Raw genomic sequence first — 20,923 nt, forward strand, 5'->3', positions numbered from 1 at the left:
TACACTCAAGAGGCGCCTCTCACTAAGGGCATGATAAACTTTTACACTCCAAAATAACACTCCATAGGCGCCGTTTCCTAAGCTCTCATTAAGGGCATTTTTGTCATTTAGTTGTAATAAGTATAAATAGACCCTTTAGCTTGTATTTTCCTTAGACTTTGATGAAATTATTGAGAGATACTCTTTTGTAGCTTTTGTTCTTCCTCCTTAAGAGGTGAACCTGAAATTAGGCATCAACATTAGTGTGGGTTTCACTTTTGTTGACTCATTGGCAAGAAAGGTTGGTGCTTGGGGAAGGTGACTCCCTTTGTGTCTACCTAAGAGTGGGGTGTTGTCTTCATTGGTGGTGTGTGTCTAGGTGTTTGAAACACACCTTGGTGCTATCTATTGTTGAAGATCTATGTCTCATTACTATCCTTTACTTTCAATGCAATTTTCTCTTCTTTTATGTTGAATCCGAGATGTCTATGTGTTTTTGAGTCTTCTACTTCATCCCCTTTCTTCTATGTGTTCTTAATTTCAGATTTTTAGTGTTTGTTTGCTCCTTTAGTGACCAGTTTTTGTGCCTCAAGGGTTGTTCTTGTATCAGATAATAACTTCTATGATTAATTTCATTTAATATTAATCATGCATCGCAAATACTAATACTAGTAATAATAATAAAAGGAATATACTAGGAGGTTTAAACTAATTATAACTTGCCACAACAGCAACTTCTTGACTGACTTAATCTCCTTTTTATTAAATATGTCGACATTTTTTGACTCTTGGTGAGATAGGAATCGATCTTTTGCTCTATTTCTCTTCTTTCTTTCTTTGTCTGTCCATGCCCATAGGGCACTGTGACTACATTATGTCATCATTTCTTCGATACATGTTGTATTTAATTTATGTAATTGACTCAATTAAAATATAATTCTGTATCTACAAGTCAACCTAACTAAAGATTCCAGTAATATTTTAGTCAAAGAAAAAATCTCCAAATAGTGATATTTATACCCTTGGAGACGCTGGAAGTAGTATTTTATTATTTTCAAGTTGTATACAAAGTTGTGCAGATCTTTCTTGGTTTTGTCTAAGCAATTTTTGTTGAATAGAAGCAAAGCACTTCAGCTCTGTACATTAAAAAGCTCCTTTTGGTTTTCATACCAAATATTCTAGACATGGCAAAGTTCGTAAAGGTCGTCTTTTGGTATATTTTATCGCTTCTTCCCGCCATAGTATTAGGCGAATGTACTTGTGATTCTGACGATGATGAAAGGAACAAAAACGAGGCACTCAAGTACAAAATGGCAGCACTCGCTTCAATTTTGGTTGCCAGTACAATTGGGGTGTGTATTCCCGTATTGGGCAAGGCAGTTCCCGCCTTAAGTCCAGAGAGGAATTTTTTCTTCGTAATCAAAGCTTTCGCGGCTGGCGTGATCCTATCAACGGGATTTATTCACGTCCTTCCGGATGCGTTTGAAAGCTTGACATCGCCGTGTTTGAAAGAGAATCCATGGGGAAAATTCCCTTTCAGTGGATTTGTTGCAATGGTTGCTGCAATGGCTACTTTGATGGTCGATGCATATGCAACTTCTTATTACAATAAGAAATTTATAATAAGTGGAGTGGTGGTTCAGTCTGGAGATGGAGTTGTTCATGCTAACTCTCATGGCCATGTTCATGGTTCAGCGTCAATGATGGCTAATCCCGAGTCCGAGCTCCTTCGTTATCGTGTTATCTCTCAGGTAATAATTTAAGTTATATCCTAATTATGGTGTAAAATATCTTGATACCATGAGTATAACTTGATTTGATACACTAATAAATTACTTACATGCATATAAGTTGGATTACTAATCATTACTTATTATATAGTTACCTGTTATTATCTACTAAATGACTTGATAGTGTAGTTATCTTTTATGATTATTTTAGTTTAGTCCAGAATCTTTTGCTAATTTTTAAAGAGTTCAATTTTATTACACTTGAAATATCAAGGAAGAGAGGGAAAGGGAGAAAGGTAATATGAGAACCGGTGTGCACTTTTTGTGCGATAAATTCACTATTTTGTAAGCAAAGGAAAGTATCGATCTCTTTTTTCGTTTTTTCGAATAGATAATTCTCAACTTTAAATCTAATTGAATTTTTTTGTTTCAAAACCCAAAAACTTGTTCATGAATGCCTAATGTCATATAAGGAGACCACTCATCCCTTTTTAATTTAATATAGGACTCTTCAATAGAGACTACTAATAATTCAACAACTTGAGCAATATATCATAGTGATGGACAATTTTCAATGGTATAGACATCTGAGATACTATTTTATATTAATTGTAGTCTACCATATGATGTTATCACTGAGATGAAAGGATTTTTTTTTCTAATATTTCTTGTTTCATCGATTTTGTTTTCTCGTTAAGCTATAGTCACGGCTCCCATACTTATCCTTACTCTCGTAAAGAAAAAAAAATAAAATCACTGTTGCCTTTGAATATACAAATATGGTGTGAATAATGTAATATTTGTCATGGGAGCATGCAGGTTTTGGAAGTGGGAATAATAGTACACTCGGTGATAATTGGAATAGCTTTGGGTGCTTCTCAAAGTCCCAAAACCATAAAGCCTCTTGTAGCTGCTTTGACTTTTCATCAATTTTTCGAAGGCATGGGACTTGGTGGATCCATTGCTCAGGTAATTACACTATATATACTCCTAATTTTTCACATTTTTTCTTGTCATTATTATTTGAATAGCGTTTAACCATAAATCAAATTGAGTTTCATGATTAACTTTAAATTATTTAATTGTACGTAATCCGTCAATTTGACACAGCTATATGGACGAGGTATCAGACTTTTACACGTTTATTTTTTGTCTATATGTAGAACACAAGAATCCTGAGGGTTTATTTGATTGATGTTTTGAAGTGTAGGACAACATAATATCTTGTATATTATTTGGTTGGTTGCATAAGACAATGGTCGCATAGCTAATATATGTGGAACAGGACCACAAATATAAGTAAATTGAGGAAAACAAAAATATCTTTTCAAAATTTTTAATTCATGTGTAATGATCTTCTAATTAAAATTACTGCATAACAATACTTTCATCTGTAATCTCTCCCTTATTATCCCAACGTAACGCCTTCTAAGTTTTGTTTGAAGTGTGGGAGAGGGAGAGGGAGAGGGAGAGGGGGGGGCGGGGGGGGGCGGGGTTGGGGGTGTTGGGGGCACTAGTGGATTGTTTTGGGTCCATTTCATTTATGTGAATTAAAGGCTATGTACTCACTGTCAGTATTCTTGTCTATATTTTGACGAAGTCTTGATCGTGAAGTGTTATGGGATTTTGTCCAAATGCCTAGTTACAAAATTTTTGCCATTCAAAGTCAGAAAAAGCATGCTACGTCAAGTCAATGAACAACAATATAGTGGATACCTTACCATTAATTATGCATTGCTAAAGTTTAGGTGTCGGCTCATTATATGCAGTGTTGGGTACATGGAGTCGGTGACTAACCAAACATCGCAACTTAGATACTGTGGGCTACTGCTAGTACTTCTAATTTCTAATTTATATTTCATGGTGCTTATTTGAATTTTTTTTTTTTTATATATATATATAGCTTACACTCTCGTTTGGCTTTTTTACAGGCAAAATTGAAGTCTCGTGCAATTGCAATAATGGCTTTATTTTTCTCTCTCACAACCCCAATTGGAATAGCAATTGGACTAGGAATAACAAATGATTACGATGAAAACAGTCCAACGGCTCTTATTGTGGAAGGAATTTTTAATTCAGCTTCAGCTGGTATCTTGATTTACATGGCACTAGTTGACTTTTTAGCTGCCGATTTTATGCATCCAAGAATGCAAGGCAATGGAAAGCTTCAATTAGGTGCCAATATTTCACTTCTTCTTGGTGCGGGACTCATGTCTCTGTTAGCAAAATGGGCATAATTTTTCAATATATGGAGTATTACCAATTTTACATTTTGTTTCTTTTTACCTTTTTTTTTTTTTGCATCTTCTTTTGACAGTTGCTTCTACAAAATACGATTGTAAAATCTTTTATACTATACATATATTGCGGCCTATATTTTATTTATAAACTTGTTTTGTTTATACGGAAGATTCTTCTTTCTTATGTGCCAAGTATGTTGTGGAACATGCATATTGATTGAAACCAACCTTTGAATTGTCATTAATAAGATAAGTTTCTACAAGAATTGTCCTTCATCTTCATGTATATGTGAATATTAATGGAACAAGATCAACACAATAACACTCTGCAACTCGTGTCCAATAGATATGAAAGGTTGAAAGTTGATTATTAGGCAAAAAGGAAATGCAGTACACTTTTATTTAAAAAAATCGACCTGTCATGTGGGTTACAATCCAAGCTGACCATTCCCTTTGGTTTTCAAAACCAAACTATTATTCTGAAGGCTTACAAGATGATCAAAAAATAAGAGATTGTATAATTTTTCAATAATTAAATGTATGAACGTATTATATCTTTATGCATAATAAATTATCAATTGCGGATGCAAGAATGTTTTAGTGAAGAAAGCAAGAGAGGTTTAGAAAAATCCTTGCAACAAAATATAACTATTCAAAAGGTGTTATGAAATATAAAAGCAAGAATAAGAAAAATAAATAGAGAGAAGAGAGAGACTTCTTTATTTTCTTGAGGGATGAAAGATTATCTTAATTGATAATACAATGAACAAAATTCCTCTATTCCTCTATTTATATAGGGGAAAATATTCCTAGTTTCTGACTAAAGGACAGATACTTCAAATCCTGATAGATATCAACTACATCTTATTACATCTTGATAAACAGTCACTATAATGTAAATACATATATAACACAATGTCTAGATAGATAATGTGCCTCATTAAAACCTTACTAGAAAAAATCCAATGAAAAAAAATCTAGCGAAGGAAAAAGAGTACACATCTCTAACAATCACTACTAAAAAATAGAGGAAAACCCACCACAAAACGACCAAAATGTGTGGTCTGTAAAGTTATGGTAGTTTTTTTAAAAATAAACCACAAGTTATCCTTTTTTTTTTAAAAATATATAAATATATATATATATATATAAATAAATATTTTTTTACAAAAATTGAAAAAAATAATTTTTGGAAAAAAAAAAACAACCACTAGTGGTTGGTTTTTTATTAAATTAATTAATTAATTTAATAAAAAACCCACCACAAGTGATTTAATTTATTTTAAAACCGACCACAAGTGGTCGATTTTTTAATAAATAAATTAATTAATTTATTAAAAAATCGACCACTTGTGGTAGGTTTGCTGCAAAAAAGAATTCAAAAAACCGACCACAAATGTGGTCGATTTTTATGGAAATTAAAAAAAAATAAAAATCAAAACTCAAATACAACATGCAACAACAACAATGCAATACTATAGTATCAAATTAAATACAACAACAATAACAACCAAAATACTTTCAAAAGTGTACAAGACATACAAAATGTCCAACAAAAGTGAGTATGAAAATACTACAACAATAGTTTCATACAACAAAACGTCTAAATTCAAAGTACAACACATACAAAAATCAAAAAATAAAAAGTTATCATCATCGAATTCGGCATCGTCTTCCATATCATCATTCATGCTGAAATCATTGAGGGGGCCTAGACCCTTTACAGCCCGAACTGGATCACCAGGACACGGAGGAATAACCCCCGCAGTCCTAATGAAAGAGCTCAACTGCTGCTGAGCTTCTTGAATTATGATTCTGTTGCCTCCTCCGTCTTCTTCTACCTCCCTCTCTGTTCAGCAAGCTCTTCAGTGAGTTAAGAAACTGTATTTTGTAGCCTGTCAATCATTTCTCTATCAACTAAAGAGCTAGAGTAAGAAGGGCCGGACGAACACCTAACATTATCGCTAAAAAATTTTTGTGGTATCCGACCAAATGGCCCCTATTTGCAGGACCCACAACTTTTGCCCATAACTCCTCCTCTACATGTTAGGGCACTGGGTCACCCTGACTTTCAGGAGGCTGACTACTACGATACGTACCAACAATACGCATATATTCATCCTATATTGAAAGTAAAGTTAATACTAAAAGTCAAAAAATATTAAAGTAGTTATAATTGAATAATATCTAACTTTAAGAAAAAGATTCATAAATTCAAAATTTGCTTCTTACATGGACAGCTTTTGCATGAGCTTCAACCCAGACATCTTCATTAGTCGTGTTCTTTTTTTTTCATCAGATGAGTCTCCTCATATAGCTCATAATGTGGTATTTTCCTACCCTTTACTTTTTTCTGCATATGAAAAAATTATCAATGTTCACATAATAAAAAAAATTAAATATAAACAAATAATTAAAACTATAAAAGTTACATACCATTTTTTCCATCACAGCAAGAGTACTTCTGGCTCCCGCAGTATGTAGGGAGCCACCCTTGGATGATGTCCAAGCTTTCTTTCCCTTTTCACTCAACAATTAGTATTTTGCGCTACTCCAATGGCGAAGATACAGTTGCCATGTGGGTTTAGGAATCCACTTAGATTTTACCAATTTCTTTCGGGCATAATTTAAGAGATCGTTAAATCTGGCTCTACATCTTATGAAAAAGTTCTTCTTTATAAGAAATGTATTTGCATCATCCCACCAGTAAAATTTCTACAAAAAACATATAATATTCAATCTGTTGTTCTAACAAAGTGTTAATAAGTAGTCGATAAGTTAAATCATTGCCTTAAATTCTTCAAACATTCTATCCCTGTCAAGTTATGGAACCTTTTGCCAGCGGGTCCAGTAGCCGTTGAAGTGCCGAGTAATGCATATTCGCGCCTTTTTTCCAACTCTACCATCCGGCCTAAACCTACAGCACAAGATCAAAAAGTAATTTCAAAGAGCATAATAATATAGTGATGAAACAATGAGTAACATTATTATATTTAGAAATCTTACCCTCTCACAACTGGAATAAGATAAATCCTCCCAGAATCATCCCTGTCTCCTGGCTACCTAGTAAGTGATGGTGGATGCATTGGTGTGGGCGGATCTGAAGCACTAGATGGAGTGCCTCCAAGCTGAAGATCTGACAACCCAATAGATCCAACAGAATCACTGTGCGAAGCTGCGTGACTGCTGCAGGAGGGTATCAATGATGGTAGATTTCTGGAAGGACCAACCTCCACCCAATAGTACTGTGCTGGCGGTGGCATGGTTATAGGAGCAGAATGAGTCGGTGTAGACCCATGTAGTGGCCCCACATGCGTAGGAGTAGGTATCGAATCCTTGAATGACCTAGAATATAAGGGTCATGTTGTCGCTTCAGCAAATCGACCCTCAGATATATGAATACATGTGGGTCGTCTATAAGCCAGAGGTTGTCTATTCTTTTTTTATTTCATAGTATCAACTTTCCCTTACCCTTTTCACCTCTGCTTGACATCTAAATTAAGTTAACAAGTAGTTAGTTCCTACAAAATGAATATATAAGAAAATATTTCAAGTAACTAATTTGAAGTTACTAATTCATATTTTAAATCGCTCTAATACAACACGAGATATAGACAAGAATATTTTTATTGCTATATAAATCATGAAAAAGTGGAAATAACAAACTTAAACAGTATATTACATATCAATCTTAAACAAGAAACATAAAGGTAAATATATAGTACAAAGCATAAAGACATCAATACATAATAAATACAACCTACACAACTAATCCTCATCTTCTGAAGACTCTCCACTAAACCATTCACCCTCTTCGGAGGTTTTCTTATCTCCTACCCACTCAGCCTCTTCTTCCGCAATATTAACTTCTTTAAATATATTTTTCGGGTGATTCAAACTGTCCACTAATTCAACGTCCACTAGCTGGTGATCAATCTGTATTTTATTTTGATACGTAGTCTCCAGCACATTCTCAACTTCCACCCGGCCTATAAGCTTTATTTTGATTACAGCCCACCAATCAGACTTTTTATTGTGTAATGGATAAGGAGTATAATACACTTGTTTAGCATTTTGCGCTAGAACAAATGGATCGTAAATAGGATACGAGTTATTATGCTTCACTTCGATGACGTTATGCTCCCTATGTACTCTTGTTCCTCTTATGCTTGGATCAAACCACTTACATCGAAAGAGGATAATTTTTTCTATTAAGAAACCAGCATACTCCAGTTCTAAGATCTCGTGTATGATGCCCAAGTAATCAATATCATCATCACCCTTAACCCAAACACCACTATTGTTTTTTTCCTTGTTCTAGAGTATTGTTCGGTGGAAAATTTAAACACATTTACTTTGTATTGGGACATTGCATTAGCTTTAACTGGACCCAAAGAAATATCTCTCAAGAGTTGATCGTATACGGCTGCATTTGGTGAATGGTGTACCTAAAAATATTATAGATATATATTTTTTGGTTGAGGAATGTGTAAATGTTTAAACTTTGTAGAAATATTAATACACCTATGAACCTCATTTTTAAACCACGTTGAAAAGGATGCATACACTTGATTTTCGTGGAATTGAGTCTTAAATGAATTGAACATCCAACATGGGAAACACAATTAGTTTCTTTAAGGGAATGAGTAAACAAATAAGATATGTTAAACTTTTAATCTCCTTACTTCAGAAAGGGATCAATTTCCGGGCAATTCAGCATGACATACAAAGTTGCTGACTTGCGCTCCATGGGAGTGAGCCGGCGAGGTATGGTCTTTTTAGCCTTACAACCAGATTGATTGAAAATTGATATCGGTTGCAAATGAGGCCCATTCACATCGTCTTGATGATAATTCGTTCGATTTCTTAAGCAAGAAACTTCATCACGAAAGTAGTATGAAAAAAATTAAGAAGTTTCTCTTGCAAGATATACCTCGACTATGGATCCTTCCACCCTATGTTTGTTTTTGGGACCCCTTTTCAATTTTTCAATTGCCCTATACAATGTTAAGGTTAGATGTTTACTATATTTAAAAAAGATATGTATAAATTTAAATATGTTGCAAATGCTTACCGTTTGAATGGATACATCCACTTACTTTGAGCTGGACCGCCTAGCTGAGCTTCGTGCATAAAGTGAATGGGAAGATATTCCATCACATTGAAGAACGCTGGCGGGAAAATCTTCTCCAGCTTGTTGGTGATAACAACAATATTACTTTCCATTCGCGCCAGATTTTCTTCTTTTAATGTAGTGGCACATAAGTCTTTGAAGAACAAACTGATCTCTGCTATTGGTTTCCATATGTTTTCAGGTAAATCAATAAAAACAATTAGAAGTAATTGTTCCATGAAAACGTAACAATCATGAATTTTCATTCCATGTAAGATTCTTTGTGTCATATCAACCCTCTTTTCCAAATTTGAGGCATATCCATCAGGCATCTTTAAACTTTGAACCCACTCACATATTTGACATTTTTGGTCCAACTTGAATGTACAACTAGCCTTGGACTTAAGAACATTGCTGTTGGGCCCTTGCTGTAAGTGTAATTCTCTGCGGTTGCAATATTCTGTTAAGTCAAGTCTGGCCTTAGGATTATCCCTTGTTTTGCTGGTGACATCCATAACTGTGTTGAGCAAGTTGTCAAAATAGTTCTTCTCAGTATGCATGACATCAACATTATGTGTAAGTAAATTATCTAGCCAATATTCTAACTCCCAAAATATACTTTGCTTAGTCAAGTTATGTGAAACGCCATATCCATCAAGCCTGTACAATCATTCCTTGTTGGCTTTAGGCAAATCCTGAACTATTTCCCAGACATCATGACCAGACAGCCTTGGAGGTGGACCATTATATTCCCTTCTATTCCTTATGAATGCATTCTTGAGTTTTCTAAATTCATGATCAGGTGGCAAGAAACAACGATGACAATCAAACCATGAATTTTTCTTGCCATGTCTCAATGTGAAAGATTTTATTTTTTTCATGCAGTATGGACAAGCCAGCTTTCCAGCTGTCATCCACCCAGACAACATTCCATAAGCAGAAAAATTATTAACAGTCCACATTAGATATGTACGCAAATTAAAATTCTGTTTAAGATAGATGTCCCACGTTTCAACCCCCTCATGCCAAAAAATTTGAAGTTCATCAATCAAAGGTTGCAAGTAGACATCTATTCCGCTTTTTGAATTACGCGGGTAAGGAATAACACAATTCAGAAATATATAGGGACTAGTCATTAACAATTCAGGAGGAAGATTATAAGGAGTGATAAATACAGGCCAACATGAATATGGCGCACCACCAACTGAAAAAGGAGAGAACCCATCCACACATATTCCCAATTGAATGTTTCGTGGCTCAGCTGAAAAATCTGGATAAGTTGTATCAAAATACTTTCAAGTCTCTCCATCAGATGGATGACACATAACACCAGTGGGCCTTTTATTTTCACTATGCCATCTCATATGAGGAGCTGAGCTGTTTGAAGCATACAACCTCTTCAACCTTGATATAAGAGGTAAATAATGCATCGCCTGAATAGCAATTTTATTTCCAGTAGAACCACGCTTATATCGAGAGTGCTGACAAAACTTACAGAACTCTAGCTTAGCATCTTCCTTAAAGTATAACATGCAGCCATTTTCACAACAATCAATTCTAACCGAGGAAAGACCTAACTTTGACACCAATCTTTTTGCCTTATAGAAAAAATCAGGAACCTCCAAGCTAGGGTCACTAACTCTTTAATAAGGTCTATCATTGAGTCCATTCCTCCTTCAACAATATTCCAATCAGATTTAATACTTAATAATCTAACAACAACAGACAAACGAGAGTGCGAACACCCGTCAAACAAAGGATAACTAGCAGCATGCAATTCTTTGTAAAAATTGCCCGCTTCGCTATTAGGAACATCTTCAACATTTTCCCTAAACTCAACCCCGTGTTGGATCCCAAAAGCATCGTGTCTCATTTCTGTCATCCTAGTATCTTGATATTCATTATGCCCTACAGACTTACTACTTTCTCCAACAACAAAGTTATTTTGCGCAACATCCCCATGAATGTCACGCAATCTTAAAAAGTCCTCATGAAACCCCTTTCTATAAAGATGTTCCTTTACATCTTCTTCATTTACAAGATTTATCCCATCACATCTAATGCAAGGACAACAAATAACCCGATAACGTGTCCACATATCAAGTGTCTTAGCATGTTCAACAAATCTTTTGATACCTTCAACAAATCCCTCCCTAATACCCATTCTATTATCATTGTTCCGTTGATATATCCAGCTATAATCAGGTTCCATCTACCCAATCAATCAGATTCAACTAATTAGATCAAGTCGCAAAAATTTAACCATTTTCAAGCAACTAAGTCACCAACTAAACCACATTCAAAATTAAAAAAATTCCTTTAAAGTTCCTAGACTTAACCATTTTCAAGCAACTAAGTCACCTACCAAACCACATTCAAAACAAAAAAAATCCCTTTAAAGTTCCTACATTTAACCATTTTCAAGCAACTAAGTCACCAACCAAACCACATTTAAAACAAAAATCATTCCTTTAAAGTTGCTACACTTAACCATTTTCAAGCAACTAAGTCACCAGCCAAACCACATTCAAAACAAAAAAAAATCCTTAAAAGTTTCTACACTTAACCATTTTCAAGCAACTAAGTCACCAACCAAATCACATTTAAAACAAAAAAATTCCCTTTAAAGTTCCTACACTTAACCATTTTCAAGCAACTAAGTCACCTACCAAACCACATTCAAAACAAAAAAAATCCCTTTAAAGTTCCTACACTTAACTATTTTCAAGCAACTAAGTCACCACCAAACCACATTCAAAACAAAAAAAATTTCTTTAAAGTTTCTACACTTAAGCATTTTCAAGCAACTAAGTCACTAACCAAACCACATTCAAAACAAAATAGTTCCCTTTAAAGTTCCTACACTTAACCATTTTCAAGCAACTAAGTCACCAACCAAACCACATTCAAAACAAAATAATTCCCTTTAAAGTTCCTACACTTAACCAATTTCAAGCAACTAAGTCACCAACCAAACCACATTCAAAACAAAAAATCCCCTTTAAAGTTTCTAGACTTAACCATTTTCAAGCAACTAAGTCACTAACCAAACCATATTCAAAATAAAAAAATTTCCTTTAAAGTTCCTACACTTAACCATTTTCAAGCAACTAAGTCACCAACTCAACCACATTTAAAATAAAAAAATCCCCTTTAAAGTTCCTACACTTAATTATTTTCAAATGACTATGTCACCAAAAAAGCAACAACAAGACCGACAAGATGTCAACAACAATGCTAGTGAATCGAACAAGGTCACACCCGGCTTCACTAGACTTCAATATGAACAATAACAAGAAGATAACAACAATGCTAGTGAATCGAACAAGGTCAAATACGGCTTTACTAGACTTCAATATGTACAATAATAAGACAAGACTTAATTATAAGAAAATAGAGACAAATCAACTTACCTATGCTTGGCGTAAATTAAAGTGAAAGAGATAAGCGGTTACCCAAAAAAATAGCAAAGCAATCCTTTTATCGAATTCAAAATTTGTCAAATAGTAAAATTATTACAAAGAATACTCTTTCACTTAAATAATTACAACAATTTAGTAAAGGAATAGGAATAAGATTTTTTCACAAACCTACTAAACAATTAATGAGTGAAATGGAGAAATAAGTGCCAAGACTAACCAAAATTTAGGTAATTCAAAATCAAATTAATGTTGGAACAAGCCTAGAATTAGCTAATTCAATCTCAAATTCTAAAAATTAGCTAAAATCTAGCTAAATAAATAAATATCCAAATCCTAGAACTCAAACCACAACCATTTGATGAAATGAACACTAAGATATTTGTATGTAGATGTTTAACATTTCTAGATATTAAAAAATGTGTTTGTGAATACAAGAATAAGCTAAATTTAGTTAATGAAAGTTAATTTTTACCTTGCCCAAAATTGAAACTTAGGATAGAATAGTTCCTTGAAAATGGATTAAAGCCAAAATTGAAAGTTAGGATGGAGTACAAACTTCGTTGAAAAAGAAAGAACAATGGAGATTAGGAGTTTATTGTTAAAGTGTGAGATTTGGAGGTTTTGGGGGGTTGGTGACTGTTTTGGACGGGAAATGGGTGAGGTTTTGGAGTGATTTTGTGTTTTATTATGTATTACGGGTCGGGTCGGGTTAAAAATTTCTATTTTTTTCAATTATTACAAGAACCGACCATTTTCAAAAATAATTATAGAAAATCGACCACATGTGGTTGGTTTTCTATAATTATTTTTGAAACCTTCCACATGTGGTAGGTTTTTGTAATAATTAAAAAAATTATTTTTGAAATTAAAATTTAATAAATTAATAAATTACAAAAACAAGTTAATAAATTAAAATTACTTTAACAACATTCAATTAATTTAATGCAAGTCGTATATATATAAATATACAGTACATACACTGTGTATGGTACCGGGACAACATCCAATTAATTTAATACAATTCGTACATATATAAATTAGATAATAGTTATTTTATCATCACATTAACACGAGTAGTATATTTCAACAATCGTATTATAATATCAATGATTTTTGCAAATTACGATAAATTTTTGGTTAATTAGATTTTAAATATGATATTATATATATATATATATATATATATATATATATATATTTATTTATTTATATACCTCGTAATACTAGTCTTACGTTATTACAACTTCAACAACATACGCGTGTCTACATTGACCCAAAATAGTATATCTATTTCCTCAATAGTGTGATATATATATATATCAACGTATCATTCAAACTATACTGATATATACATTTAGTTATCTAGCTTTCGATTATTACATATGTCACTACACAAGATATACGTATATATACATATATTCAATTGTCTATCATCTTTCACATGCATACTATAAACATCACATACACGATCCTACTACCGTATAATAATATATATATAAGGTATTTCACAAATACTCATATAAATTATAGATTACATTATCTTATGTATGTCATTAGTATACCTTCACCGTATAATATGTATATACTATATATATATACACATATACACATATACATACTATCGAGTATATCAAATTCTAAATACGTACTATATATATCACATACACACACAAGTATATTATCCAATAATATAACACAATGTGTTTCTTATACATACTCAAATGAGTGATCGATTAATATTATACATATATATATATATATATATATATATGAACTCTTGAATGCATATATATATATGTCACATTCACAAATATGTATTACCTTATAATAGAACACGTTCATTATATTCTGATGAATTATTGGTTATATATTACATTATTATGACTGAAATAGTAACATAATATCATTATCTCAATGGTATGATATATATGTGTGTGTGTGTGTATATATATATATATATATATATATATACACACACACATATTCATTATACAAAGATTATATATGTTTAACGTCATTTAACGTATATACAAGAAAAATATTTATTCCATATACTGAAACATAAGTAAAAGATAAATATTATGTTTAACGTAATTTTTTTATTTTATTTGATATATTCTTTAGTGTAATTTTTTTCACAAAATTTAAGAATGATTGATTTTTATTATTATTATACTGGTTATCGACTACGTGTGATCAGTGTAATTTTAAAAATTTATATATAAATTACATTACAGATATATAATTATTTTTAATGAAAATAATATATATATTTGATTGCATATATATAATTATTGGTTACTAAAATTTATTTACTTTTTAATTTTTTTAGTTTGTGGTCGGTCTTTAATATATTTTCTTTTTTAAAAACAAATATTAAAATCCGACCACTAGTGGTCGGTTTTAATATTTTTTAAAAAAATTTTATTTGTAAAATAAATAATAATTAATATAAAAATTAATGAAATAATTCTTTTGTTTTTTCAAAATAAAAAAGCTACCACTTGTGGTTGCTTTTTTTCAATTTTTTTTTTATAAAATATTAAGAACACGTGGTCGGTTTTGTGTGTACGATTTTTCTTTTTTTTTTAGTAGTGAATACGCATATAGGCTGCCTCATTAAAAACCTTATAACCCAGTGGGACAAAACCACGTAAGGAAAAAAGAGTACAACGAGTATTAACTCTCCTAATGAGAACATCCTTGAGCCTTTGCATCCCGATCTTGTGCACCATCTTCTTGAAAGTTGCAATTGGAGGAGACTTGGTGAATAAATCAGCCACATTGTCACTTGAATGAGTCTATTGCACGCTAATATCACTATTCTTTTGTAGCTCATGTATGTAAAAAAATTTTGATGGAGTGTGCTTCGTTTTATCTCCTTTTATAAATCCTCTATTAAGATGTGTTATGGATGATGTATTATCTATGTATAAAATTGTGGGTACATTGTCACATTTTAAATCATATTTTTCTCGAATGAGATGTATCATGGACCTCAACCACACACATTCTCGGTAAGCTTCATAAATAGCTATTTTCTCAGCATGATTTGATGAAGTGTCTAGATAGAGTTCTTTGTATATCTCCAAGATATGACAGTATCCCCACACGTGAATACATAGCCTGTTTGAGATCGATTATCTTAGCATAGCCAAAAGATCGGGACTGGAAGCTTTAGAATAAAGTAAGCTCATGTCTTTTATCCTATTTGGATGTCTCCTATTAGAAACAGAAATATACCTTGCTAACAAAATGACCGAAAGGCTATATCATGCCTTTTAGTATTTGCAAGATACATTAGTACATCAATTGGACTAAGATATGATACTTTAGGACCAATCCAATTCGATATGTTTCTCATTTCAGCAAATAATCTTATTGCTTTTGAAAACTCTCCAAGAGTTTCAATGATTTTCAAACCATCAATTTATCCTTTATAAGGATAATAAACAAGTTTCCCAAAAACTTTATATGCTTTAGACATTTTTGAATCCTTTAGGGATTTTTCATATAGATTATTGTCAGGTGACAATATCCAACATGTCAAGTGTAACATCTTTAAGTGTTTGGACTGCAAATCAAATAAGTTTTACGCTTACCAAAATGCATCCTTTCAGGTCACATGATAAATATTTCTATGTCAGCATGCTTAAATAAATGTAGAATTCGGATCCTCGTAATCTTTCACAATGTTGTGTCAATATTGTATCAAAGATATTGATGATATATCATTTCGTATCGGTTCACATTTTGACATAATTTTTTGAGATCTCATCACTTCATTTTCAGGTACCTAAACCTCTCATAAGGTTTTATGAAATGTTATGTCGTAGGCTCTTCAAGAGCACATTGCCTTCTTCTTATTATTATTATTTTCTCCTTATTTTCAAGGATTATTTCATTTGGAACCAATTAGTCTACCACGCTTCATGCATGCATAGATTTTGTCCTTTAGGGACACAAAATAGGAGCACTTGCAGCTTAAATTTGAAATGCTTTCGGCATTTGACTTGAATTATCTTTGAATGAGAATCTGGTGATAATTCCTAACATATTTCATAGTTTCTTATAATCCCCCACTTATGTCAGGAAAACTAACATACATCCTCTACTTCTTTAAGAAATTCATCTTTGTGCATCAAGATATATTCATTAATCGTATACCGCACATAAAAAAATTTTAGATGGAATATTTGGTTCATGACCTTGAACCAATTGAGAGGGAAAAAATAATCATAATCTATTGGTCTAATACATACAAGTGCTATTGTATACAACATATTATATTTCAGACCAACACATGAAACTATGTTCTCATTAGCAATGATTTAGCTAGTTATCGAAGGCATTCAATGTCAAACCATCATCATCAAGATGAATTGTCTTGATTATACAATCTGAAAGTTATGTTCTTAAATCAATTTTACTGAGCAAGCAACTTTATGAATGTCAAACTGCAGGTTGACAATGAATGTACATCCGATCATCTTATTGATGTATCTTTTCAACATATCATATGATAGATGAACATGCCCATATTCATCCTTTATACTTTTTAGATTTTAAGGGACCAAATCCCAACATTAGTTGGTCCAACCAACTTATCATGAGAATAAGAAACATTAAAAGCTCATGAAGAATTTTTGAATTCTTTAATACGTATTTAATACTTAATATGCATATCTTTAGGATGTCAAAATCATTCATGTCAATTTATAAATTTTTATACTAGTAAACTCCAAGTTTACCATGACATGTATTTTTCACTTTAGTAAATTTCAGATTTACTATTGCATGAATAAATTTCAAATTTACTACTTAAGAAGTAGATTTCAAAATAACTCTTCTCAATTAGTATGCCTCATTCTTAGTTATTTTGCCTCATTCGAAGGTGAATTGTTATACCATCACAATCAAGTGCACATTTACATTAATAAGTTTCTCATTCTCCAGGAATGGAATATAATAGTGTCTTAAACCTATCAATTTATGATAGCTTATAACCTCTTTCATGATATTGCTACTTCAGGAGAAAAGAGCAAATCGAGGCATACATATAATGTAGAGAATTTTTATCTAACATATCTTATAGTCATAATAAGCGTGTGAAAATATTATCACTTTTGTTGATTATTAGCATATTGTCCCTCCATGCTTATATTCGTGTATCATATGTTGTCTTCTTTCAGACATATTATGCACTGCTACCACATACACCTCAAGAATGAAATAAGTTGTCATATTTCAGACTTATCATATATTGCTGCCATATTACTTCATGGATTGGAGCATATTCAATGAGTCAAATTTCATGATTTTTCACCAAATACTCATTATTTTGCCTTAGCCATCATAATATCATCAGTATGGTATATTTAGATTCAAACTCAATATCTTATACATATAAAGGCATCTTAGGCTATAACTCGATGGAACTTAAACCCAACATCTTCGTCGTAATGCATTGAGACTCTAATCCAATAAATACAAATAAGTGTATGATAAAATTAAGAATCTACGTATCTATTGTCGCATAATTTCACTTTGTTAGGATAGAGATAAGAATGATTTTGCTCACCTTTAGCAAACATGGATATATTTATAGTAAGAAGATAAAGGTAATAATCATAATACTTTTGGTTCAACCATAAAAGAAAAGAAAAGAAAGCAATCGGATGATTATTTTTCAGTAGCCAAATAATTGTAATAGCAAATACAATACTAACAACTCATAGTTATATTTTTCTAAGGTGTCGTACTTACCTTTCATACTCTAAAGATGTTCATTCCAATTATAAAATTTAATTCTACTTTGATGACCAACCTGCCACCTAGACAATTTAAATAGCTATAAAAAATTTGTTACGTTAACATCCTGGATTTAACTTTACCTTTTGGAGTTTAGCTCTCTTTCCTTCCAGTTTTTGTTTTCACTCGATCAATTGTGCACCAACGATATGTTGGTTTTGAAAACAAGGCAATTACTGATTTTGCTTTAAAATTTAGAGACTCGTGCTGATAACGTGTTATGAAATATAAAAGCAAGAACAAGAAGAATAAATAGAGAGAAGAGAGAGACTTATTTATTTTCTTGAGGGATGAGAGATTATCTTAATTGATAATATCATGAACAAAACTCCTCTATTTATAGAGAAAAATACTCCTAGCTTCTGACTAAAAGACAGATACTTCAAATCCAGATAGATATCAACTAGATCTTGATAGACATTCACTATAATGTAAATACATTTATAACAAAAGGATTGTTAGTTAATGTAGTAGTCATTACAAAGATATCAAAAATAGCGTCCAATGGATTCTATGGAAAAAATTGGCAAAAACATATTTTTCCAAAACTATTTTATCATATACCCACTTATTTTCTTTTTAATTTAATTTTTAGGGTTTAGGTTAAAAAAGTGTGAAAAAGTTGTAAAAGTGGGACCCACACGTGGGCCAAGGGACCATTCCATCATTTTTACAACTTTGCAAATTTAATACAATACACCTAACACCCTCCAACTTATTCCAATATAAAAAAAACTCCTTCTCTCTCTCTTCTTCAACTTCAACTCTTCCTCTACTCTCAAGAATTTTCTCCCAAATGCCATTTTTATTTTTCTTCTTCTCCAGCGATAAAAGACTCATTTTTATGTTATAAATAAGTTAAAATCAAGTTTTGATTATTTGTAGATCCATTTTATTATTTTTTATTGTTAACCATTTCGAAGTGATGTAGTATAGAAATTTTTTTCGAATGTGGTTGATTAATAGTTAAAATATGAGAATTTTATAGGTAATTATTTGATTCCGAAACAATGATTGAATTTTGATTTGGCAGTTTCGATAGATTTTTTTGCTGATCACGGTGTTGAATTTTGAAATTTTTGTTAAGAAATTTTTCTTTAGGTCTGGTATTTTTTAAGTACAGCAGTGTTGAATGGTGTGATAATTGTTAATTTATGAGTTATTTTAGCTATTTGATTCTAGTAGTGACCTGTTTCTGTCTGCAGACTTGTGGTTTATGAAATTAATATTTAGGGGTATGAAATTCTTCTAAAATATGATTGATGGAATAGTCAAAATTAAAAGATTAATAGCTATTCAGTTGAATTTGTAGAAATAGTTGAGTTTTGATACTATATGTTTGATTGAAAATTTTTCGTTCATTACGCTGTGAATTATTTAATGATGGGATAATTCTTAGTTATTTTGACTTTTTCATTTGAGCATTGAATTATTTTTGTTAATAGCCTTGTGGTCTATAAATTGACAATGACAGAATTGTTTAAGAAGAAGCTGGAGATGGAAAGGAAAAGCGACAAACAAAGAAGAAGGAGAAGACAAAAAACATGGACAGAAAGAAGAAAAAGAAAAAGCAAACAAAAAAGATGTGGTCTTGGATATCGTTGATTTCATCAACTATAATATATGTAATGATGAGGAAAAAGACATCTGAATGATAATATTATTAATGTTTAAGACTTTTTCTTTTGAGAAAAAAAGGAGTTGAATGATCTGTTGTTAGGTGATAACGCTCAACTTACACATCAATTTGAGTGTAAGGCAGTCGTTGTCAATATAATTACCCAACAAGAGTCGGGGTCGAATCCACGAGGAACAATGTGAATGGCGATTGAGTAGGTTCGAAAAAAAACTACTCACTAAGTTCAAACCTATGATACAAGATGGTTTGGGGATTTTCAATCGTATTGAATATGAATGCAACTCTTGATCTTATAGGGGACTAATTTGAGACTAAGAACAATTAGAGTGTAATCAAATAATATGGATTTTCGGACTATACCTTCCTAGGGATAATATATGTGTGGGAACATGATAATTCGAAGCAAATTCTGATCATTGATGATGTGGTAGGCTAGGTCTAAAGTCCCTGAGGCTAGTTTTTCAACAAAACTACAAAGATGTCACTCGTTGACCCTTTTGAGTACCTAACGAGTGTGCAATTAAAGCCACCCAATACCTCAATTAGGCACCCATATTTCTAGGATGATACCCATGGTATAGTTAACTTCACAACCACCCTTATGTCTAAGATAGTGATAGATTAGCAAACTATACACATAATTGTATATTATTATTTTGGTCTTCATATCCTTATTTCAAGGATGATATGGATTCCTAAAGTTCACCCAAAACTCTTCTTTCGAAGATGACCTTAATTTTTCTAGAGTTTGGAGCTTTCACCCATCAAACCTATTTGGGTATTTGGGGATTTCACCCATCAAATCCCAAGTAATTTAATTAAGAAATAATAGAATCCATCATTAACAAACTCAAATCTACACAAAAATATCACAATTCAAACACAATTGCACCCTAATCAAGCATAATCCCAAGAGGTATATCTAGCAACTCATAATGATAATAAACACAAATAAATCAATATTTTCATCAAAGTTGTTCATAAAAGAA

The 20,923-nt window shown here is 32.0% G+C and overlaps 1 protein-coding gene across 1 annotated transcript; it reads left to right on the plus strand.

The window, feature by feature from the left end:
* Window positions 1-772: 772 nt before the first annotated feature.
* LOC107877171 (zinc transporter 5-like) lies at window positions 773-4,111 on the plus strand. Its single transcript, XM_047393546.1, has 3 exons — window positions 773-1,730; window positions 2,529-2,678; window positions 3,641-4,111. The coding sequence occupies exons 1-3, from the start codon at window positions 1,164-1,166 to the stop codon at window positions 3,944-3,946; spliced, it is 1,023 nt and encodes a 340-aa protein (XP_047249502.1). The 5' UTR covers window positions 773-1,163; the 3' UTR covers window positions 3,947-4,111.
* Window positions 4,112-20,923: the final 16,812 nt, after the last annotated feature.

Source organism: Capsicum annuum, chromosome 7 (genome assembly GCF_002878395.1).
Source record: "Capsicum annuum cultivar UCD-10X-F1 chromosome 7, UCD10Xv1.1, whole genome shotgun sequence".
Taxonomy (NCBI): Eukaryota; Viridiplantae; Streptophyta; class Magnoliopsida; order Solanales; family Solanaceae; genus Capsicum; species Capsicum annuum.

What these genes read in the sequence shown, in the direction of transcription:
- LOC107877171 (XM_047393546.1), top strand. Translation starts at nt 1,164, where the DNA reads ATGGCAAAGTTCGTAAAGGTCGTCTTTTGGTATATTTTATCGCTTCTT. An exon ending in GTTATCGTGTTATCTCTCAG is followed by an intron (nt 1,731 to 2,528) that starts GTAATAATTTAA and finishes GGGAGCATGCAG; the next exon opens with GTTTTGGAAGTGGGAATAAT. An exon ending in TTGGTGGATCCATTGCTCAG is followed by an intron (nt 2,679 to 3,640) that starts GTAATTACACTA and finishes GCTTTTTTACAG; the next exon opens with GCAAAATTGAAGTCTCGTGC.